The sequence below is a fragment of the Leuresthes tenuis genome, unplaced genomic scaffold (genome assembly GCF_036924035.1).
Source record: "Leuresthes tenuis unplaced genomic scaffold, fLeuTen1.0.hap1 SCAF_5, whole genome shotgun sequence".
NCBI lineage: Eukaryota > Metazoa > Chordata > Actinopteri > Atheriniformes > Atherinopsidae > Leuresthes > Leuresthes tenuis.
In genome coordinates this window covers 19,146,703-19,171,188 of record NW_027325359.1, presented here as the reverse complement: position 1 = coordinate 19,171,188, position 24,486 = coordinate 19,146,703, and the positions used below count along the sequence as shown (strand labels likewise).

The window sequence follows — 24,486 nt, the reverse complement described above, 5'->3', positions numbered from 1 at the left end:
TTTAATTTTAATCTGTATCAAACAGTTTTTTTTAACTTTGTCATTACCTTCATGTCACAACATGATGAATATATCGCTACATGAATCCTTCAGTTGTGATGCAAACGCTCACCAGTTAGATCCCAAAAGCCTTGAAAAGCCAGCAGTGAGCTTTCCAACATGTCTGAAACAACTCCTGAGTACATCAAACAGCCACCTGGTGCATGCAGTGACCAAGACCATCATGGATGGTCCTCACTATAGGAAATCAAATAACTGTATTTATAAAGAGTTTGCTTGAACCACCATAACATGTTTAAGATTTTAAATCTGTGCCCTCAGTAGCTCTTAGCTCTTAGTGTCTATCCTTGTCAGAAATAATCCTTGATTATACAACTGGACATGTGTGTTGGCCTTTGTCTACTTCGGATAAAACACCAACTACGCACATGTACTACACATAACCTCAATTCAAATAAACTGGAATATCCTCTATGAGTCCTCTTCCAACTATACCCAGGGACTTGAAAAAAAAAAGAATTTCATTGAGAGGAAGGTCTGAGATATAGCATTTCTCATTGTATTTCACTTGCAGCTAACAACTAAGTGCTTCTCTCAAGCTGAGCAATGCACACTACTGAAGTTAGATGACAAATGTTTTAATGAAAATCTGTGTTGTCTAAGACTATAAAAGGACCTCAGTCTGCATATTGTTAAAGCAGGCTGAGCCACACAGGAGCTGCTCCGTTACTCTGCTTAAGGCAGGCCTAAGGAAAAGAAATGTATGCAGGTAAATTAACGTAATTCATTTCTTGAGCTTATATCTGCAACAGAAATATAACTGTATTGGAATTGTTGCAGATTGACTCTGGTGAGCTTGGCCTTGTGTGACCATCAGCAACACCAAATTTGCCATCTCTGCATACAAAACAATTTTTAGCAGCATCACAATCTGCTGCTGCCATGCCTTATTAGATAGTGAGGTAATGTAGAGGTAAAGAGGGAGCAAGCAGTGATGACGTACAGCAGGGGCCTGGACTGGAATCAATCCCCGCTCAATGTGATAAGGAGTCATTTCTGCTCTGTCTGGGGAGCCACGGGGGTGCACCAGTATAATTCTGTTGACACTAAAAACATGTTACAGAACCAAACATGAATCTTACTCCTTGCTAATAAGTTCAACCCATTATACCTAAAAAAAATGTAAATGACAAAAGTTAGCTTCACTTAATGCTCCTGTCAGGATTCATGAATGCAAAATACCTCAATATTTTTGTCAAAGTCAGCAAACATACACCACTGCATAGGGGAGAGAGTGAGAGAAGAACAGGCTCTATATTGTTGGCATTCTGCATGTGGTTGGAATGCTGCAAACCGAACACACTCCAACTACCTATTCTTACATTTTCTGCTGCTTATCCTTGAAATTGGAACCCGTCTCAACAGAGATCCCCAGACCTCCTCTGAACCAACCCAGCCGAGAGATTAAATCTCTCTTGTGATCTGCACTGAGACTTCCTTCTGGAGAGATGTGCCTGAAACGTGAATCTGTGATATTATAGGCTGCAACTGTTCAAAGATGTTTTCTTTCTTTTACAGTATGAAACAGATGGCTTCTTTCACTGCCTGAAACACCTCATCTGGGACATGTCTGGAAGGCATCCTGATCATATGCCTGAACTACTTCAACCTTGATCCTTTTGATTCAGAGAGTTCAGTGAGTTCCATCCTTGAAAGGAAAGCACATTTCAGCCTCTTGTGCTCACCATCTCATTCTTTCAGCCGCTACCCAGAGTGCATGGCCATGGGTAAGGGTCAGTGCTGTACACCGCTCTGGTGAGGGTTAGAACATAGATCGACTGGTAAATTGACAGCTTGGTCTTTTCAGTTCAACTTTCACTTCACCAGTAGGGTGTCCATGTCTACAGATGGTGTCCAAACCAGCCTGTCAATCTTTCACTCCATTCTTGTCACACTCATGAAAAAGACTAACAATGCTGTGAGACTGAAACTAGTTTCCCTAAGGTTAAAACACCCTAACACAAGTAGAACAGTGTTTCGTATGCAAGTCATTGAAAATACCTTTATATAAGGGCTCAGTCAATTTCTCAAAGGTGGAAATCTCTCTCCTCAGGTCAAGACTTAGCAGTGCACCTGCATCTCAAGAATAAGGGACATTTTTTGGAGAGGACAGTAATGCACAGAATAACTTACTATGGGCAGAGAGGATAGATGGTTTGAAAAAAGAATGGAATAAGTATTTTATGTTACTCTGGGAAAAAATCTCTAGACCTAAGCTGTGGTCTTCTATAAGCCACGTGCAATGCAGACATGACATCCATCCCAAAGTGGAATCACAACCGTTCACACCTGAATTATTTGACTACGACATGTCATATGATGGGAAGGTAGGTTAAAAACTCCCAAGCGGTGAGTGGTTCAATGACACACATGAGACCTTAATGACTTAAAGGTGTGAATGACTCCACAATGAACCCTTACCATAGAAAGTCTTCAAGAATCAGTGAAAAAAAATATGTGGCCTGTTTAAGTACTTAGGATAACAATAGCCTAGATGACAATATGTGCACACAGAAATAAATATGTCCAATTAAACAAGTAATGCAAATACTGTAACCTATATGGGGTGAAAGTCAAGAAAAAAAGCAAGGTGAAATGTTATTTTCATGAGTTTTACTTTTGTCATTCTAGCTCATTATTTATGGGTGCAACCTGTCTCATCAAAATTTCAGCATTTTAGTCTAAAAGGAATTGTGTTATTCTGAGGCTATAGACTTGTCTCTGGTTCTGAGAAGGTTTCCCGAAGCCACAAACTGTTCAGAATTCTCTCAGCCCACAGAGAACCATATGAATAGTTAATTCAACACACTGTGCATGTATTGTGAGATGATTATTTCCACTGACAACGAGTATTTGAATATTAGGAGCCATTTATACACCAAACAAAAATTTAAAACATGTTGAGGGAAGTAATTGTATGGAAGGGTTCCATGACATGTTTAATAAAGACTACTTTTGATAATGGAGCTGGGCCTTCACACTGTAGAACCGGTGCTATTTCGGAGCCCTTGATCTTTTAGTCACACCCACGCCTGCCTCTCTCCATTTTATGTCCTTCAAAGTCATCTGGAACTAAATGGAAAATGAGTGTACATCACAGCCCGGCACCTGCGAAACCACAACTAATGCGCACCATGAAGGGGCAAGGATGGCAAGAGAAAAAAAAAAAGGAGGAAAAAAGAATTGATACAACAAGACCTACATCCTGCACAGTCAAAATTTCACTGGACAGTGAAATGCTGTGTGTGCCATGGAGTTGGCAGCACAAATCAGCACATGAAGGAAAGCCCCATGACACCTTGCTGATATGGATTGTGCGGATTTCCCCATTTGCCTTTTGATCTGTCCTGCTCTCCTGTCTCTGGGAATCACTCTCTATAGAGGGATTCTAATTCTGGCGCATTCACTCTGCGTCATTGAGAAGCTGCAGCAATGTGTGCAGCAAATCAAAGAAACAATGGACAGGGCCTGTTTGATTTTGCTTTGGTGGCAGTGGTGGTGGGGGCACCTCATCTCTTATGGTGCAAATGCAATACACCGTCAGGAGCTCATCGGCACAGCATCAGATTTTGTCAATAGCTTTTGATTGAGTCTGTTTTGTGCTGTGTGTTTCGTGGAGCGTTTGGATGCCAGATGAGTCAGGTGCACGGGTTAAGGTGGGGCTCAAATAAAGGCTGGAAAGATAACATATTGGGAAAAAAAAACTGAAAACAAGTGTGTGGAACAGGCACATTTCTTGGCAAATAGAATTAAAAGCACTGAAGTTGAAGGAAAGATGAAGGCAAGGAAACATGAAGCAGTCACGGAAGATGAATGACTTGTAATAACCTGTCCGCCAAGCTGTGATTTTGCCTCTGCCAGTGATGGAAGGGCCCCTCGTTGTTCAGGTGCTCTTGGTTTGATGAGAAGCCAGTCACAACGAATACCAAGATGCTTGAGCCAGCCTGCGCCACTGGCTATTGAACCAGTTTTCTGATGAGAAAGGAAAGGGATGTATTCTTAACTGCCAACACTAGGATGAAAATGGCTGAGGGTGAGGATGAAAGCGCATCGGGCATTCAATCATCATTTTTGTTCCAGATGAGGGAGAAGCAAAGCTGCACACTGTGGAATCAGCACATGTGCAGCATGGATGCTGTTACACATGGTGAAAAGGGATGACATATAACTGTGTAGGTCATGGGCTTAATTACATGGTTTAAGCCACACTCTTATTGCGCTGATGATCCACTGCTGTGATGCAGACAGCCTAAGAAATTCTCTTCATTTGCTGGCATCACGTTGAACATTAACCATGAACCAACCCAGCAGAACACTGTGCCTCTCTTTAACAACTCCCTGTGGCATTATACAGGTTCTTCTTGAGGAAGGGAGATAAAAAGGAACGGTGCTGAAAGCTCCTGCCTCACCGTGAATAGTCCCTACAAAGAATGAGTTTAATCGCTCCCAATTGCTTTGCCTCAAAAAAGGTGTGACCCCTTTCCCTTTTCCTCCCCTGCTTCTGCCACTACCCTCCCATCTGTCTCTCGTTCTTGCCAGTGAACAAATCTTGCCGCGGGGAGATGCGCCACTTCTTTTGCTCCGTCTTCTCTTCCCCAAAAGCCTTCACTTTCAGCACTGTAATGCTTTCATCCAACTGGGAGCAGGGAAAGGAATAATCAAAGCAATTACCTAAGTCCCACTTTGTTTCATTGGAGACTTGTCGTTTTTCATGTGAATCTTCCACCAGAATGAAACAGGTTGTGTCTTGGGGACTTTTTGTGGAACATCACACAGGCAGCAGCTGTCAAAACACAAGAGAAGCTTCAGAAGGCTAGCGTTACCTGCAGGTAAATCACTTGGCCCTTTCAACAAGAGAATAGCAACCAATTAGCAAAATTAAAGCAAAACATATAAGAAGTTAGAAAAACTATCAATTTCAAAGCAGGCTCTTTGATATTCATATGTAGAGACGTAGAGCACTGGACAGAACACAAAGCAGTCGCAGTGGATGCATTTTACGACCATTACCTTTCAGGATTATTTGTTTTCTCATACGCTTAAAGAAAAAGAACTTTAGCAATGCCGAGCTTACCTCAGAGTGTCTTGTGATAAGCCAAACAGATAAGAAAAGCTAATGTCTTGGCAAATCAACAGAGCCTTGACTTGGATGAGACTAAATGAGCTCACCACAAGATGTAATATGTTGCATAGCCCTCCCCACTGCAAACTGTGCGTATCTATCCCCTGCAGTGACTCTCATACTCTGTAACATGTCGTCCGAAATTGTAAAGGCCTTAATTAAAGATTAATGTCAGGGTTTCTTGCATGCACTGCTTAGATAAGTCATTTCCCAAGGCACACTGCTAAAAACCACCCAGGCTGGACACCAGATTTTTCAGCTTTCAGAACAAAAGCCTTCAGTTCTCTGGCCAACACAGTCTGTTCAGTTGAAGGACGAGCAATAACGGCTCTGCTGGTGCCTGTATGGATGCATCCAGTTTGACTGGCAATGGGGAGGGTGGGTTGAGTTGTCAAAACATTACACAATCAGCCAGTGGACCAACTGCCTGTCCCATCACATCTAATAACAATTATTGACTCTTGTCTCATTCATACAGTGTTTTAAGATGTCACAGAACAACAAGGAGTGATCTGTCTGTGAAAACCAACTTTGTATTCTATGTCTCCACACAATAAAGATGTAAATGAATGCTGCATAGAGCAAAAGCCCTGAGTCACCTCTCATTTTGCTTACGAGCAGTTAGGCCTTCTCATACTCTTTTGAAAGTGGTCTTACAATGTTTTTCTTTGAGCATTGGCTGCTTTTTCACAAATTTTCAGTCTAGTCCTTGTACCTGACCTTTGATGTATTCTTTTGTTTTTATAAACCACTTAACACTAACCTCTGAATCATTCAAGCACATATAAGGTACCTAACTCCAGGAATGAGCCAGTGTTGTGTCTACAAATAACAAACAACTTAGCAAAGAATCAATTTCAAATTGTATTTTTAGGCACGTTGTTATGAGCTGCCAGTTGCAAAGACACATCATTTGTTCCCATCTCTTTAGTTGCATGTATTAAAAAATAGCGAAAAATAACAGTTTGACAGACATAAGATAAAACCTACAATGTGATTCGTAAAGAGCTCTTAGCTGAAAACAATTCACCATGTGTCCTGGAATAATTCTAATAAGTGGAGGTCAAAATGACAAGTTACAGGGCTAAAAAAACTATCTATAGCTATCTGGACAGTGATGTCCTTAAGAAATAGGTAAAAATTAAGTCGATCCATCTATTGTTGGCCGAAGCCTCATCAGAACTGATCTCCATGGAAGGGTTACAGTCAAGAAACCATTCTTAAAGAATGAAAACAGAGAGAAAAGGCTGAAATATGCCATATGACACAAGAAGTGGACTGAAAATCAATGACAACAGATCTGATGTCTGTTTGTGTGTCTGCCACAGTGCTGCTATGATGGGACTTGATTTTCACCATCACCTAATAACAGATCTTTCCTCCATCAGCTCAAGGTTGTTTCTCCCATGAAATAAATCCACAAAGACTGACACGTTTGTATGTTTACAATTTATATAATACAGCTTGTAGTGGCAGACCCTTATGGAGGCGAGTAGGAGGATGCTTTGACGATCTGAAAGCCCTGTAATACACCTCTGCCAACACACACCCACTGTGGCATTTTCAATATAACAATTCTTCAAATAACAAATCTAAAAGAGCCTCTCAGAGATGAAAAGCAAGAAGTTGCCCTGCAATATACCACAAGCTGTGCAAGCCTGGGGAAAGAAGATACAAGCATTCTAATACAATGTATACGCTCTGTGGGAGGGTGGTATCTGATCACTGCATTATTCACTCAAAGTCAAAATGAATGTATCATAGCAAGCGTTGCTTCAGTGAAAGCCAATTTCTACCCTGGGATTGAAAGGGAATGGCTGTTTCAGTCATTAATTCAGTTTCCTTTATGTTAGCTGTTGGGGGTAGAAATGAGTTTGCCCTCCATAGTAGTGACTGTGTCAGATGGCACTGACGTCATTTCCACTTAACTATGAAACTGTGTCAGCCCTCGGACAGATTGGGTAGCTCGCTCGCTGTAGGAGTAACGAAACCTGACAAGTTGCTTTGCTGCTTGAAAACCAGACACGAGGTGGAGTTGATGAAGTCCATTATTATCTTTTATGCCACAGAGGCCCTTTTTGCTGTTTTAACACCAACAATTACAAAAATGAAAGACTAACTATGTTCAGAGAACACAAAAAAAAAAAGGAATGAGAGGATTTATTGAAATCTCATCGACTTAGGTGGTGTTACTCTACTAAAGCAGCTTTCTGTGGGACTGAAAAGCTCCAGAGCTTCTTTATCTCATCTGATTTGTGTTTGCTCAGACATTTGCTTTGGAAATGAGTAACTGATTATTCACGATACTGGTATCTTCTCGAGCTTTCTTGAAGCCAGTCAAAATCTGTTTACAATTTGAGCTTCCATGGCGCTCATTGCTTAATTAAAGTGTTTAATCCACTTACCACTCAGCAAACCCAGGGTATGGCACTGTTTACTGATAGCACACTCATTTAACCCAAAAAAATTAACAGGACAAAGGGACAGCAGGAGTTTTTCCTTTTCTTCAGGATGTTTTTTTTTTGTGCACATAAAAAGTGTGCACAGTCACACTGCACTGAAACTGACAGCTGGAGGGGTGTCAGTCCACCTCTTTGCCACGACCGAGGTGCCATTGAGCAAGGCACCGCACCCCCATGCTCCACGGGCGCTGTGATTGGCTGCCCACCACTCCAGTGTATGGTACCTGTCTCTATGAATGTGGGACCCTGTGCATGTGCATGTGCGTGTTCAACAGGTGCCAACCTGGATGGATTAAAAGCAGAGGTCAAATTTTGTGTATGTATATATATGTGCATAACAATAAATCTGACTCCTTCAAGTTTCATGATGATAACTTCATTTATTCAGCTCTTGTCTTGATACTCTTTATTAACTCTTAACTTACACTTATTAACTATTTAGCATCAGAGCTCTTATATACCAAAACCACATGAAGAACCTGCTGTGTGTTCTCTCATCATTAGTTTCTGGACAAACAAAGTACCACTTTTCTACGTTTTATGTCTGTGCAAGAAGACATTGTGCACCAGTGTAAAAGGGAAACCAGATTTCAGACTGCATAGAAAAATAATCATAGCGTGTGTTTTGTATATTTTTTTTGTTGTTGTTATCTTACAAGAGTTGATACAAGAGTTGATCATTATGAGCTGTTAATTTTCGAGCCCTTACATCCCACTTCTTGCAACAATGCATTTTTTTCTTTCTTGATTCTTTAAAAAGAAAGATAAAGTTAAAGTAAGTTAAATAGGTATTAAGCATCAAAGAGATATGCTTTGAGCCCAACCAGGTTTCCAGTTTCACTCAAAAGCACTATATCGCTACATCCATCTCTGCGTTCAGCGGTATCGTACAAAATACTGTATTTCTAGATGGACAAAAAAAGTCAGTCATATTACAGGCTGATGCAAGTTTATGTTCAAATATCTTCAATTTCGGGAACAACAGCCTTATAAAGAAATGAAGGGGGGGAGATTATTGGCATTACAACTCTTTGAGTTTAATAAGTTAATAATCACTTAACTCTCATTTGCTGATCCTAGTCCGGAAGTATGAAACCGTAGTTTTGAATGTCATTGAGCTGAAGACTGAAGCCCTGTGATTGTCAAATAATCTGATGAAGTAGGCCAGACAAACAATCCTTTTTGGTGAGAGCCAAAAAGCCCAGCTGAAACATTTTCAATAATGGAACAAGTAATGACCAGGATCAGTGTTATGTCTTTGGTCTATTAAGGCCAGAGTCAAAACAGGCGCATCACGTTTCCTGCAAGAAATGCCTGTGTGATCAGTAAACTCACTCCTCATTAGAGCATCAGGAGGTCAGGTGGTCTGTATCCCCATTCTAATTTAAGACTTATTTTGTTATCATTGAAATAAACAGGCTGTGTTGTATTTGTGTATCAGCGTAATATCAGTAAAAACCCACAGTCTTGGCCACTTCCACCTGTACTTGTTCTTGTTCTTAATTGCCACCACACCACCGCTTAAAGCATTTAATGTGACCCTAAAGCATGTAAACCTGTTTTAATTGACTATTAACCTTGAATTTAATCTAATATTCCAATTTAACACAGAGTGTCTAAGATTTTCTTGGAGCTGCTCTCACACAGATGTCAGATTTTTTTAAGCAGCATGTAAATAAAGATTTACTGTCAAATCAAAGAGATATAATTATGTTGTTTTACTATCTGCAACAGGTTTTTTTTTACTTTTATAGCCTTCTATTCCAGGGCAACCCAGTGGTGCTCAGATTGTATTACTACTGATAGGACAGCTTGTGTAATAGTGATAGTTTACATTGTTATTCACTGTAACACTGTTTGGGTCACATTCACATCATCTCTACTACTCATTTGCATCCCCTGTTGGGTTTCTCTCCATTATGACCATCTAAAGGAGCTGAACTTAGTCCCAAGTCTCTCTTTTGTGTTGCACTTTGTCTCTATCTGCTATTCAACTGAGCAGGGACCATTATTCACAACTGACACCGACAGCCTTACCTGTGACAATAAGCAACTCTGACACAGCTTTCCCTCCACTGTCATCGCTGAAGGCCTCTGTAATGCTGCCCATATGTGAGGCCTAATTACTTTCTCAGCCAGCCCCTGCAACAAGGTTGCACTAGTGAAGCCACCATCCCATCCACACAATCAGATTTCTTACAAAGGGAGCTAATCTCATTTCTTCACAAGCCATTATCTTGATCAGACCAGCTTTTAACGCAATTTGCAACGCTGTCCAGATGAGAGAGTGAATGACTTTCCTCTAGCAAGACTGAACATGCTCATCAGCATCCTACCAAGAGGCTTCAAACTGTCAGCCAACATCTACCAACTCCAAATTGGAGTTAAATTGAAGAGGCGTCTGGCTGGAGAGAGGCCAAGACAAGCAGGCACGAGCACTGCGGCAGCGGCAGATGTCGATGAGGGTTTTTAATGGAGTTGAATTAATTTCACACAGGGTGTAATTTGTCCTGTGGATGTGGAAGGCGTACAAAACCTGAACCTTTTCAGGGTCACGGGAGTTGTTTCATTGATAGACATCTGCTGATGCAGCCAGTAAAATTGCAAAAACTGACAGATCTGTTCTGATGTTAAGATAATGATAAATTGCTTTCCCCCGATATGAGGCTTGTTTTGAGGCCATATGTGTACACTCGCATATGTTTGGCTGATACTTTGCTCCATGAAGCAAATAACTGCTGATTTACTCTTCTTTTCACTTTCCAAACATGAATCTGTGCTGTTATTAGAACATTGTGTTCTGTGCAAAGGTTTTGGGGAGTAAAAGTTAAGTGAGGAAACTTTCAAAATTTTTTAAATCCCTTGGTTTTCATAGAAAAGCAGAACACAAAAACATCAATCGATACATGGCATGCCCATTCTTTACTTTTAAAACAGCGCCAGGTCTACTCGGCAGATTTTAGTGTAGTTGACAAGTAGTTTGTTCAAGGCAACTTTCCACATGTTGAGATCAGGGCTCTGTGGGGGCCATACCATCTGCTGCTGGACTTGGTGTTCTTCTTTCAGTTTAAAAATAATTATTTTTTACTCTTGTTCCATGTTTGGAGTTGTTTTCCTCATTTAGACTGAATTCAGGATGAATCTGTCTTCTCACTGTTACTGTGTGAGGTATAAATCTGAAGATCTAAAGTTACAACAATCGTGTGTGCAGTGCTGTAAGATCAGGTACACTCACAGATCCAATCCTCATTTATTTTCCCCTTCATATCAGCTTCATATCAGCTTTGGATATTTTTCTGTATATCTTCGTATATAAAGAGAAAAAAATAATATCTTTATCTTTTCGTAGTTTCCCTTCAAATATTAATTGAAAGTATACCTGATTTTTAAAGGTATTTTTCATAAAGCAGCAAACATTAACTTTACTACACTAAAAGAATATTATGTAAATGACAGCCATTTATCATTTAATTCAATTACATTTAAATCAATTCAGTTTAGTTCACTTTCAAATCAATCAAATTTCTACTTACAGTAAGAAAATTTGTTTCAGCTCAATTAAATTCAATTGGATTCAATTAAATTCATTAGAATTAATTGATTTTTGTTCAAGTCAAACCATTTTAACACTTTCAGTTACGTTAAATCTTTTGTTCATATCAGTTGATTTAAACACAGTTCAATTTGATTAATTTCAAATAATTTCAGTTAATTTTGAATCAATCCAGTTTCTATTCAAGTCAATTATTTTTTCGCAATTCAATTCAGTTCAAATCAGTGTAATTCAGTCTAAGAAATGTGCCATTCTTAGTCAGCTTAGAACAACCTGTACACTTGCTGTGCTCATCAACCCTTGTTGTTGTTTTCTTGCACCTCTTGGCTGGCATTCTAACAGGAAGAAGGCGTCCCCATTTTTTCAATCTCACCTACAATACTAAGTGCTGATTAAATTGTCATTTGTTTCGCTGTGAGAAATTGGCAGTGATTCAAAGGTCTGACGACTAGAATTTGTCTGTGTTTATTGATCTGTCAATCGTTGTTGATGTTATTCACACAAATTTATGGTGCTTAGATGGCCATAAAGAACAAAGTACATCCTCTCTCAAAGTCATAAACGTTTGCCTTATATAGCCTGATACCTTCTCTCAGCGCAATTCATCCATCCAAATAATGTAATTTATGGGAACAGACTGACTTGTGGAGATCAGTTACGCAGGGATCATTGTAACATTTTTTGCCTGCAAACACCTCACATAAGTTTGGAGCTCAATTTATTCAGACTGATGCACTGGAGCCAATCCATAGCAAAGTCACTGCAGTTGTCTTTGACACTATGTGGAATAGATCAAATTCTCACTGTTCAATCAGCACTGCAAGTACATTAAGTACATTAAGACTTTTTTTTAATATTCTGAACTGCTAATAAGACTGAGTACAACAAGAAATGTATTAATAGAGAGGAATTAGAGTTTATTCTTTGAAAACTGACTGTATTTACTTGCTTTCCCTGCTCTTGTCAGCAAGCTTGGGTTAGTTTTGTAACATACTGCCACCTGCTGGCTCTGAGAATACAAGCGCAAACTTTACAAAATAAAGGGCAAGGATACATCAAATGGTCCTCTCTCTTGTAATTCCATTTTATTAAAACTATATCTTACTAAGGTAGGAGAATTTTAGGGTAAAATGTCTCAGGTGACATTATTGCTTTTATTCTGCAGGCCCAAGATTGGGTTTAATTTGTGTGACAGAAAAGGCAAAACTACCATATGAGAGCTATATATGATCTGTTTTATGTTTTTGCCAAAGTTACCTGTCATAATGTGAGATTTTGAGACTGTTCAGCTTTGAGTTTTCAATAATTTCAAAGATTTTTGAAAAGCTTTTTAAACATAATTAAAATACTTCCATCATTTGATATACTGATGGCAGTTTCCTTGCTAACAACCATCAATCAAATCAATGATTTACAATTTGTTAACAAAGTGAAAAGGAACAAAGTCCAAGGGGAAATACAATATTCTTTTGAAAATATCATCTTAGTTCTACAGGCATTTGAAATCCATGTCCCATGGTTCTGATTACTTCCTGAAACTTGTTAAAAGAGTTTACTCTCTTCTCATCTTCAAATGCAGACTCAAAACGTATCTGTTTAAGACTGCATATTCACTTTAAGTTCAACTGCACTGTCTTCTTCTATTTGTTTAAACATTGTATTATACATTGTTTTTATCGGTTTTGTAAAGTCTCTGTAAAAGTCTTTGTAAAAGACATTTTGATCTGAACTAAATTAGATGAGTGCTTTGGAAGAAAAGAATGCTGCTTTTTCATACCAACCAGAGCTGTTTTTAACAAAAACACTTATTTTGCAGCTGAAATATGCTGAAAAGAAACTAAATCTGAAAAGCTGGAGAAAATATATTAATCCAATCATTACAAAAATGTTTTAGAACTATATTCTGCTGTTAAATTTCAAGCTGGAGCAGAGAGTGCTCTCATTTCTGAGCCTCTTCCTACCTTTGAGATGTTTTACCTGTTATTTTTGTCTCTTTCTTTCATAAGCTCTTCTTCTGCCTGAAGGGGCGCTTGTATTCTGTAGCGTAGTAAATCAGGCCATCAGACGAGTTAAGCAACACTGCCATCCGCTGCCTGTGATGAGCATGTGCACTGTTGGTGTTTTTTGACTAGAACACCTTTATTCTTTCTAACCTTTATTCAATTTTATTCATGCAAAGTCTGACATTTAAATGCCCTCCCCCCAACAACCAATCCAGTCAAATGGAGCTGTCTGAAGCATCTTGGAGCATTTGGCTGCATGTAACTGTCTGACTGTGAGCAGTCATTGTAACTAAATGGTGTGGATGAGTTTTATTTTTGGGAGAGGATAGTTAATAAATAGATAACAGATAATAAAAGAATGAATTTTGACTCTGAGACAGTTGCTGAAATCTTCAATAATAAAGGGCTCCTCATAAAATCAAATTGTATCTAGCAGTGCGGTTAGATTAGGTATTACTTGCTGATGCTTTAAGATACCTGTCTCTGAGATTTCAGCACCCCAATAGAGAGGAGGTGAATGTCATTTTCTTCATCTGGTGCTCAAAAAATTGAAAAATTACATTTGAGATTTTCATTCTAACCTTTTTCCTACCAGAGACATTGTTCCACTGGAACTGATCACAGTGAGGTCTGCAGATTATCAGCAGTAGCTGGAACACTGTTTCTACAGATAAAATACCTGTAACCCACTCTGACCCACACTGACAACATGGCTGGATATGAGCATATTGTTCTTCTGTGTGAATTTATATTCAATATAATATTTAATCCAGCCTTCATGTCCCCATTTTGAAAATTCATTTTATCAGAACGCCCCCACCACACACACACATACACACACACACACACACACAGTGATATTCAAACTGATGATTGTTAGGATCGCTTAATGCATTCTCCCTGTGGCAACAGTGTATCTGCTTTTGATGTTGTGAAATCCACTTTTATTGCTTAATGTAAAGGTTTAGAGAGAAAATGCAGTCACTTATTTGCTCAACAGAGTAGTCCTCAAGCAAATATATATTAAAGAGAAATATGTAATGTTCTAATTAGGAGATAAAACTAAAAATCCTATCATGTTATCTCACCTCCTGAGTGGTTGAGAACACAAGCTAGCCTGTGTGAAAGTATGTTTTCACTGCAGCAAACAGCTTCTGGTCTAGCAAAACGCGGTTTTCTGTGTGCTACAGTTCATCCAGGGTCTGTGGCTGTCAGGTTCAAAAAACAGGTCTCAGAGAGAACAGAAGTATTTATCAATCCCAAGACTTTCAGTGTCTGCATTAAAGTTTTGTTTTAACTGCAGAATTCGAAAGCTCTTCGTGTTGAATTTTGGTGTTTGTAGAAGTATTAAGAACAAAGAGTTCTGATTATGTTAGAGACACCGTGGGCCAAAGTTAAACAGCAAGAGATCATCATACAGCATGGCTACACGCACAGCTGAGCCAACCTATGGTTAGAGTTTGACTGCTATTTCATTTTGCCATGGAACTGAGTTACAGACTGAGATATGTCTGAAGTGTGTTTGATTACTGTGAACCGTATGAGAAAATGTTTAAGATATTCTGCTGCTTCTAACTTTTTCTGAAGGAGATTGAGGTGCATGCAAGTTTTACTCAATTCACAGCAGAGATGTCTTTAAGTTATTTGAATGGTGCTTTTGTCAAATGACGCTATTTTAAAAGAAATCTGGATTTTATTAGAGCAGAGCGACACTTTAAATGACTGCGAGTTCCACAGTTTTCATAGGTGGATTTTCAGCCATGATTTCTGGTGTGTTTGACTGTCAGTGACAGCAGCTTTATTTGAGATTCAGTTGTATTAATACTCACTTGCAATTTACTGTTTTTAGAAAGAATGGAACTGTATAACATGTGTGGAGTTTGAGTCTAGTTAAGTATATACTGTAAAAGCAGGAGGGATTTTATCCCTGACTGCATTATCTGGGTATGTTAGTTTGGTTTTGAGAGGCTCAATTTTGTACGATTTCGTACGATTTAAAGAAATCCAGTTTTGATCTGATAAACACCATATTTAGTTTTTCCTAATGTCATGTACTTCAACATGATTTTTGTGTCACAGTCTCCAAACTGCATAGTTCTACTTCATCATCCAGCAGCATACTGGGCTGTTGAACCTTGTTTATGTTAATTTATTTGTCACGGATAGGGACAAGAACATTAACCTCATCAGTAAATGGATCCATTGCGCCAGATTTAGCCACTGACTAATTTGTTTCAGTTCTTAGAAGGTCCTTAGAACCACTTCCGATTGGAAGGCAACCACTCTAACCTGAGAAGGGAGGATACACATGAGTTACATAGGAAAATAAATGTGAAAAACTGTACCAACATTACTGGTGCACAAAGACCAACAGATGACTAAACCAATCTTCCATTTTACTAGATTATAACAAACAGTATTGTAAAAACAAAAAAAAAGTCTTGAACAGCTCTTCAGTTCTTTGCATATTGTCAGGAAAAGGGAGTAAAGGGTGTAGTAATTAATTTTAACTTGTGCAAACATAAATGAAAACCAATATACTGTATAAAACAAAAATAGAGTTTGTACAATTCTAACTAATGCTTGACAGCCTATATTTGCTTTTATTCTTCTACATAGTCTGAATTGTCTTTGACAAATTTTCTTGTCATTTCTTCAAATAGTCTTCAGGAATCCAAGCTTCTTGAAGAACATTCCAAAGATCTTCTTTGTATGTTGGTTGGCTTTTTTCTTTTTCCTAGTCTCTGTCAAGATGATCCCACACTGCTTCAATAATGTTGAGGTCCGGGCTCTGGGGAGCATTCATCTCTCCATGAGACCTGTTGCCACTGATTTTCAGTCCACTTATTGTGTGATTGGGCATAGCTCTGCCTCTTCTCCCTGTTTCCCTTCCTTAAGAATGGCTTCTTGACTGCCACACTTCCATGGAGACCATTTCTGATGAGGCTTCAGTGAACAGTAGATGGATCAACTGAAGGGTCAAATGCATCTCTCAGGTCGTGAATTATTGTTTTTCCTCAGCCTGTCACTTTTTCTTTTGTCCTCCACTTGTCCAGTTTCCTCAATTTTTTGAAGGACACACTGCAAACTATGCTGAGATTTGGCCAGTTTAAGGATAATAGCCCTTTGGGAATCATCGTGTTTATGCAAAAATTTTATTTTATGTCTGTCAAACTGTGTTATCTTTGGCATTTTTTTGTGGTTGCAATTATAGATGTGAATTCTGTGTAAGTGACAGGCTGCTGGTAACAGTGCCTAAAGATACCACTTAAAATGGGTTATTTTCTTATTTCTCTGTTATGTGCAGACACTGTTTTCATTAAATATTTGAGGTTGGTGCCTTTTTTTCTACACAAATGATTCACAGGTCGGTCAGTTTTAAGAGGGTTAACAAATGAAGAAACACATTCCTGTGAAAATGGTCAGATATAAGGACTGGACTGAAAATGAGTGAGACAAAAAAGCAGCAAATTTCCAAAGAAAAAGTTTGAAAGACCTTTGAAAGTCTGATCTTTTGCTCCAGACCACTTTGAAAGATTGCAAGAATGTCTGACTGCCTGGAGGCAAAATATAAAGAAATGATGGGTGGCTCAAGACTTTGACACAGAACTGGATATTTTTATTTTGATATTTTGAATGAAATCGTTCATATTGCAGCATTTTCAGATGAATACTTTTCAAAAGTAACAACACAATAAAACATTCAGATTTCATTATGATAAATCAGGATATATATTATTCATAGAATTTGTAGAGCACTTTCTGTTTTATTTTTCTATTAAGAACACACTGATGGTGGTTAGCACATGTACCATGTTACCATTGCAGTGATCACCAATTAAAGTCCCGACCATGTTGCACTTTCCTGTATGATATACAGCGTATGCCATTCCTTCAGTCTATTCCCCCCCTTTACTGCCTCTCTCAACTATCTTGTCCCTTCAAACAAATGCTGCATCAAGAACATTTATCTTCTCCAAGGACACTTCAACATGCAGAGGAAGAATGAGTTTGGCTAATCACCTCTCCCTCCTGAGCCAAAGCAATCTTTTAGATAGCCGTTCTTCTTTTTGTCTTATTCTATATTTCTATTTTTGCTATCATTAAACCTCAAGAGAGACCAGAACCAGGAAATGTTTCTGCATCTCTCAACACATTTTGACTTCTGTAACCTGATAACAGCGCCATATCAGAAATAACAGAGATACAAGAATGGGTAGGTGTTTCTTTATAAGCTGGTCCCTGTTACATCTCAACAAACTTTACTCAGACCACAGTGAAATAGTGCTTTTGGTGGGTGCTATTTTCAACTTTTTGTCCTATGGAGAGAACTTACAGCAGGATAACTGACTAAGTCTGGATAAACTAAAGCAAGTATTAATGGCAGTAGTGTTTCCAATGAATATCGAAGACAAATCGGCACATCACATTAGCTTTGTATTATGAATCCTTTAATCAGATCTTAACAGAACAGACTTGCTGTGCAGTGAAGAAATTAAGGAAGAACAGTTTCTTAGAGATACACAGTGTGCATGATGCTTAGGGTTTTATTCTTAGCGGCAGAATAAAGACAGATCTCAGTGCTGGACATATAATTAAAGGGATCAAAACAACATCAGGAAAAGAAATAAACACTGCAGCTACAATAAAAGACAAAAAAACACACCATTACATAAAGCATATGCTCTGGTCCATTACAACGTCCCCTTGTCTCTGGGATGGCTGTCAGTAAATCGTACTTCGCTTTAAGATGTACGGCCTCCGCGACTTGGTGTTGTGCCCGGCTTGCCTTTTCAGAATGTAGGGTGATTTTCGTTTCAGTGGAGCATCACTGCTCTCCTCTGAAAATTCTAATGAGTCTTGGAGTAGCTGCGGGGGGCAGAGAGAGGGACACGGCAGCAGGTGAGTGTCACACAACGAGAATTCGGGGGGGGGGGGGGACACATGTTTTGTTGGTGAGTGGAAGGGTAACAGGGGAGCTGCGGTGGTGTAGCTGATTAAAGGAGTGCGCCTACACTGAGCTTCCATGCATGGCAAAACAGGTGCTAATCTGCAGGCGCTTAAGATTTGAAGTAGGACGATGATGGAGGAGGAAGAGACGAGGAGGGTGGTGGGAGAGTGTGGGGGGCTTAATGAGGTGTGTTTACGACAGGAGAAGGTACATGGGCTAATGTGAGCCTCATCTTTGTAAGCTGTTGGTGAGAATTAGTAAGTGTGAGTAAGTGTGGATGCCTGTGTGTGTGTTTCTGGAAGTGCGTCGGTGCAAAACAGTATATGTGTTTAGGGGATTTTATATCAGCCCAGACATGCTGTTATTGGCTTTGCTGGATTATAGTTTTTTCGTTTATTGTTTTTTTGCCAAATATCCAATCTCAGCAAGTGACAATTTATAAATATTTTTTAAGACTATATGCAAGATGAGAATGTGGGTCTGGATGAGTACTTTTGTTCAGTATGATGGTTGATGGTTCTCACCCGCTCCTCCCGACTGTCCATCCCCCGGCAGATGTGTTGCAGGCTGTACAGCTCCTCCAGCAGCTGGAGGCTCCCCTCCCTCAGCTCGGCCTCCTCCTCCTCGCCGCTCCACGCCCCCTGCCGCAGGCCGCCCACCAGCCTACACAGGTTGGCCAGCGATACATGCCAGAAGGGGGCACTCTGCTTATTGTGTTTCATCTTCAAAGAAAAAGAAAAGAAAAAAAAGAGAGACTGAGATGGAGTGTGATCATCTGGCATGAGGATTATTACATTGAATATGTAATGCATTATTCATTTCTCAGATTGAGAACTTGATAAAGCTGACTCTGGTTTTGAGAACATGATAAATTTGCTGTTTTAAATCACAATGGGAACTGATGAAGAGAAAACTAAGTCGATGGGGGAGGGAGAAGCTGAGGATGATAAAAACACACAATGTCAAACTCTCTTTGATGTTATTATATGAAAACTGCACTGAATTCACCCCTTGAACTATTAGAACTAGATAAAAATAGGTTGGACACAATGTCAAGAAACAACTTAATGCAACTGATTAGTGCAATCTAATCCAATATCCTTGCTATAATTGGTGAACATGCTGCCTGTAATAATCCTTATCTTTTGATGTGACCATGATTGAAATCACACAACAGAGGAGGCTATTTGATACTGATTATGTGTGCTTTTGTTTGTGCTCAATCCATATCCACCTCACAGTCTGCACAAACTGAGAGAAGAGGTTTTTTCAAGGTGTTGCCATTTATTTGGTCTGAACTTAACTGAAATGTGGATATATTACTGATTTAATTGTTTCTGCTGTCATGGCTCCTGTAAAGGTAGGGGAAATTCCCTTTAAGAGGCACCTAAAGTGATCCGTTGTTGTTCCAAGGAATATATAGGAATATCTGTTATATATGTTTTAAATCGTATCATTTCCATTTATAAATCCTAACCATTGAATGATTAAGAACCAGTAAAAATAATCTCAGTAACAGGTCCAAATATCTTTTAAGTTAATTAAGTGACAAAGCGCTGAGAAATTCTCCTTTAAAAAACATTCTAGGAGGAAGAAACAACTTGTTGGATACAAAACAAGCATATGTTGCACTAATTTAGCATATTTAATCTTATTTAGATTTCAGTTGTTGTCACAAGCCCTCGAAGACTCAGTTCCCTCGCATCGTTTATGAGCAGCAGTGGAATATGATGTCCTCTGATATTCATACGTTTGGAGCAATAAAGGTTCCATATGTTTGTCAGACAGGAAACAAGTAATAAAAGCTGTCAGTTCAAGAATGCATCAAAAAGCTGCTGAGATTTAAAAATCATTCATGCTTCAAAGACGTAAGTGGTTTTGTTTTAGTTTTAAAACAAGTGAGTGATGGGGCCAGGTGAGGTCACGTGGAGGATTTTATGGTTTTAACCACATCTTCATGCTAAAACTTGTGCTCATTTTGAAGTAGCTGTATAACAAGTGCAGTAAAGTTTTGAGAGAAGGCTCAACTCTACAACAATGCCAGCAAGTAATGACTGGCAGCGCAGAGACCAGCACAAAACCAGTCAGGCTAACAGATGAATTATGAAATCATGTAAGGGAGATTTACTTCCTTTATCTAATCAGAGTAAAAGTGAAGTGCACCAGCAGGTCATTCATTTTACAGTTGTGCATATTGTTCAGATTGAGATTGACAACATCCTCAACGATACTTCCAGTCTCTCAAGCACTCTATCAGTCTTCCGGCAAGTTATAATCATTATCATCACCCCTGAGCAGACTCCGAGCATCAGCAGCAGTGAATCACACAGCTGATTTGTCACTGTCATGTCCCCAAGCGAGCAGCCCAGTTATTTATAAGAAGAGAAGAGGAAGATGCGTCGTTGTGATGCTGTCAGGTCCATCTGAATCCCATTAGACTCAGCCGGCCGTCTCCAAGTGCCTCTACTTCCACTTTCTCTCTTCTCATCTCATCGCACATCGCCAGATAAATGTGACAAAAGTCGAAAAGTTGCAAGTGAATCCTTTACCTCAGCTTCAGATGTTATTTTTTTGTCTTTCTGAGGACATGCTGATAACTGCAGCAAATTATAATTGTTTTTTTTTCTTTTGAATACATTTCAGATTAATAAATAGAAGGTTAATTTACTTTAAAATTTAAACAAAACCAGCCTATCTGAAAGCTATAGTGGACACAAAACAAACCTCTTCTACTTGATTATTTTTTCTCCAGCTCATTTGAGACACAAGCCAAAGGTGAGGCTGCGACTGAGGATCTAGGTTTCATGACAGAACACCTGGGAATCTCCTGTGTGAGGGTGACGATGGGGTCATTAAAGGGCCAGCTCGGCTGAAGCTTTTTGGACACTCATTCTCTGATGTTATAGGGGCAAAAATAGCTTATACCTTAGAAGTGAGGAGGCTGCTGAGAAGCTCCTCTGCCAGCACTCGCTGCTCCTGGTCGACATCTGGAAAAACACAACATTAGCAGCAACCTTAAGCAAAATCTAGATAAGGCAGATTCATTAGATGTGTTTTTTACAAAATGATTTTCATCAGTTTAGGCCTTTTTAGGGGATCATCTGACTCTAAAACATTTAAATTGTTTCTAAATTGTAATTTGGAGACTATGTAAACCTATATTTTTATGTTTTAGCAGGCAACTTAATGCTTCCAATGAGTGACACACTAGTGGACACATTGACTGAGAGTAAACGTTTTCCTGAATCCAAATGAAAGTAGACTCTGAAGAAGTTTTGTGTGGCCAAACAGAATCAAGAAATTAATGAAAAAAATCAATATATTGTATATCTAAATTCTAGGAGATGCAGCTTTGTTCTAAGAACGTTCTTATAGTTTATAAGAGTGTAAATGGGTCCCAATATTTAAATGATGTAGAATTGTATTGTATCATTGAGGAAAATAGGTTTATAGCAGCCTATAAAAGGAGTAATCTTGAATCAAGACATCGCAACTTGTGCAGAAAATAAGATTGAGTGTTTTTTTAATCAATCGACGTTTCCAACTCATCATTTTCCTGACCTCCAAAAGCATTTAACACTATTCCGGAACAGGAAATAGCTCAATAAATCATTATGCCAGCCAGGTGTTGCAGTATTTTATATAGACATCCAAACTTAAAGGAATCTTTGAAACTCATTAAAGAAAATTTCCATTAAATCAATGAGAATGAATACCATTTAAATTGACTACAGTATCATCACAAAATGATGCACCTGTTGCACAGAGCAAGTTATATCCAAGGCAAATTACATGAACTCTGTTGTGGCTTTTTCCCTCTTTTGTTAGTATAAATGAGGTCATAAAATGCTTTACACAACCTGCTGATAGAACCCTGTTGCTTACCTGTACAAAGTGTACCACATGTGAGGCAGAGGAGAAGCATACATGCCAACTGTGCCTGCATCTTGATGAGAAAAACAAAGTAAGAACAACCAAAAAAAAAGGGTTCCACACTGAAGAATTCACCTGAGGAGGAATCTAGTCCATAAGGTTAAGGGTCAGAGAGGCTGGAGAAGAATTTACAATGATGCTACTGCTTCCTCTTTTTCTTCTCCTTTCTCTTCTTCTCTTCAAGGTCCAAGAGTGCTTTGGCAGTTTCCTGGTTGAATGTGAAGTGCAGTTGGCTCCATTCCCCCAGTATATAAGAGCCAATGTGATGTCAGAGGATCAGTCTTAACCCTCACACCCTCCCATCTCCTCTTCTCTCCTCATCTCCATCCCTACCATCCCACCCACTGACATAGCCCCCCCCCTCCTTCCACTCATCTCTCACCATATCATCTTTTTCCATCCTGCCACTGTGTCAGCATCTCATCAGACGTCACTTTGGCATCAAAAAGCGAAAGATTTTTGCGTCACGGTTTGATAGATTTGGTTATCTGACTGCACTCAGCACAAGGTTTGCTTAGCATTTGTCTGCCAGTGATGGGCAGTGGGGGTGATGTGGGAGGGTGCACAAATCAGACTCACGCTATGTGTCACTGTTCAGAGGGAAAAAATATTGTTTTGATAAATACTGTTGTGACTTTGGTTCAACAGGTTCTTGTCTGGGCTGGCAAGACATGAAATATAGTTAAAAAAAATCTAATATTTTCAATATTAAACCTTTCTTAGAACACAATTATTAAGTACCCATATGTGTCTCAAGTAGGTGTTATCCATGTTCTCTATGAGTTGTTAGACACCCGTAGATGTCAGATTTCCTTTATCCTCTGCTCTTTAGGTAGATTTCTTTCAAAGTTCATCCAGATCATTTTAATAGCTGTAAGTAGGTTTTTAAACATGTTTACTGACTTATTGTTAACATTTTTATTGTTCCTTTTAGGTATTTGCTCTGGCAAACAATACCAGGAACACCATGAAAAGTCAAATTCTTTGAAAAGACTACATTTCAGATAACTATCTAACCTCAGATTCCAAAGCAGTAGTGTGGTTTTTGCATGAGTTGTGGAAAAGAGGACCATATTTTCACCCTTGCAGAGTTACTAATGGGTTCATGGGAGTTTGACTGTGTTTTGTGAACTTGGAGAAGACTTATGAGGGATTCATTGGGGGTTGCTGTGGGAATATGGGGTACTTGTTTTGGCTACACAGCTGAAGCAAAAGCTGTGTCCGCATCCTTGGCACAGAGTTGAGCTTTTTTATTTTGCCTTTTGGACTCCACCAGTGCTGCTCCTTGTCATTGATCTTGAATTTCATGGACAGGATTTCAAAGTATAATTGTGGAGAGGAGAATGTCTGATTTGGGAACCTTAGGGTTGCATCTTAGTTTTTGTGGATGATGTGGTTCTGATGGCTTCTTCAAGACATGACCTGGGAGGACTGGGAGAAGGCTCTGGGGTAAAACCAGAACATGATGGAGGAATTATATATCCCTTCTGGCCTGGGTACGCCTCAGAGCCTCAGAGCATTTCATCCTGGGTCTGTTGCCTTCACGATACAAAATTAACAGACAGACTTTCAGAAAACCCTGTTTCCGAATCTAAACGTATATTTTAGAAACCAAAACCAAAAAACTGATAATAATGATATATTTTCAAAAAATATTATAAAAAATTACATTTCTAAAAATAAATTTGTGAAAAACAACATTGTGAAACATTGTGAAAACATCAAGATTACTGGATTTCAGAAAGCAATTAAGATTTTAGAAAACTTTATGAAAATACATAAACATTTTTATAAACACAACAACAAAGAAAATGCCACATTTGAGAAAACACAATAAAATTGAAAACACAAGCATTTATAAAATGTTGTGTTCTGATACTGTTGTCTTTCTCAAATGTTTTTCTTGTTGATGTTGAGTTATCTAAACCTTTCTCATGGTTTTTGTGCTTTAACTAAAAATGAGGCATTTTTCAATGAGCAGACCTACTTTGCACATCAAGAACTTAAAAAGGTGAGCTTAAAGGTGATGTTTAAACTGAGCTGTTGTGGTTTTGGAATACAATTAGTGAAATAAAATTAGAATGGTGTGGTACTTTAATGTGGGGTCCACAGGAATGATCACAATAGGCTTGTGGGTCATTGTCATTACATATATGGACCTGGAATATAAAACCTGGGATGGCCACTGGATTTCAGGAAATACGATCATTTTGTTAAAAATGATAGAATCTGTCATTCAAAGTTGAACACATTTGAAAAACATAAAAAGGTGAAGAATATTGTGCATATAGAGGACTACAGTGCAAGTAAAACTCTGATAACACAAAGCTGCTTATGTCAGTAATTGTAATTCTTGTTTCCTGTTTATGTGTGCAAGCCAAATTCACGAATAATAACTGGCA

The 24,486-nt window shown here is 38.9% G+C and overlaps 1 protein-coding gene across 1 annotated transcript; it reads right to left on the bottom strand.

Annotated features, from left to right (window-relative positions):
* Positions 1–17,624: 17,624 nt before the first annotated feature.
* Positions 17,625–22,289, bottom strand: nts (neurotensin). Its single transcript, XM_072385269.1, has 4 exons — positions 22,037–22,289; positions 21,077–21,138; positions 18,676–18,873; positions 17,625–18,069 (listed from the first exon to the last, which is right to left on the bottom strand). The coding sequence occupies exons 1-4, from the start codon at positions 22,095–22,097 to the stop codon at positions 17,926–17,928; spliced, it is 465 nt and encodes a 154-aa protein (XP_072241370.1). The 5' UTR covers positions 22,098–22,289; the 3' UTR covers positions 17,625–17,925.
* Between the last annotated feature and the right edge of the window lie 2,197 nt (positions 22,290–24,486).

Bases quoted from the DNA above. Each gene is read 5' to 3' on its own strand.
- nts (XM_072385269.1), bottom strand. From the start codon at position 22,097: ATGCAGGCACAGTTGGCATGTATGCTTCTCCTCTGCCTCACATGTGGT. The intron at 21,139-22,036 runs GTAAGCAACAGG...GTGTTTTTCCAG, and splicing joins ATGTGGTACACTTTGTACAG to ATGTCGACCAGGAGCAGCGA. The intron at 18,874-21,076 runs GTATAAGCTATT...TTTTCTTTGAAG, and splicing joins GCAGCCTCCTCACTTCTAAG to ATGAAACACAATAAGCAGAG.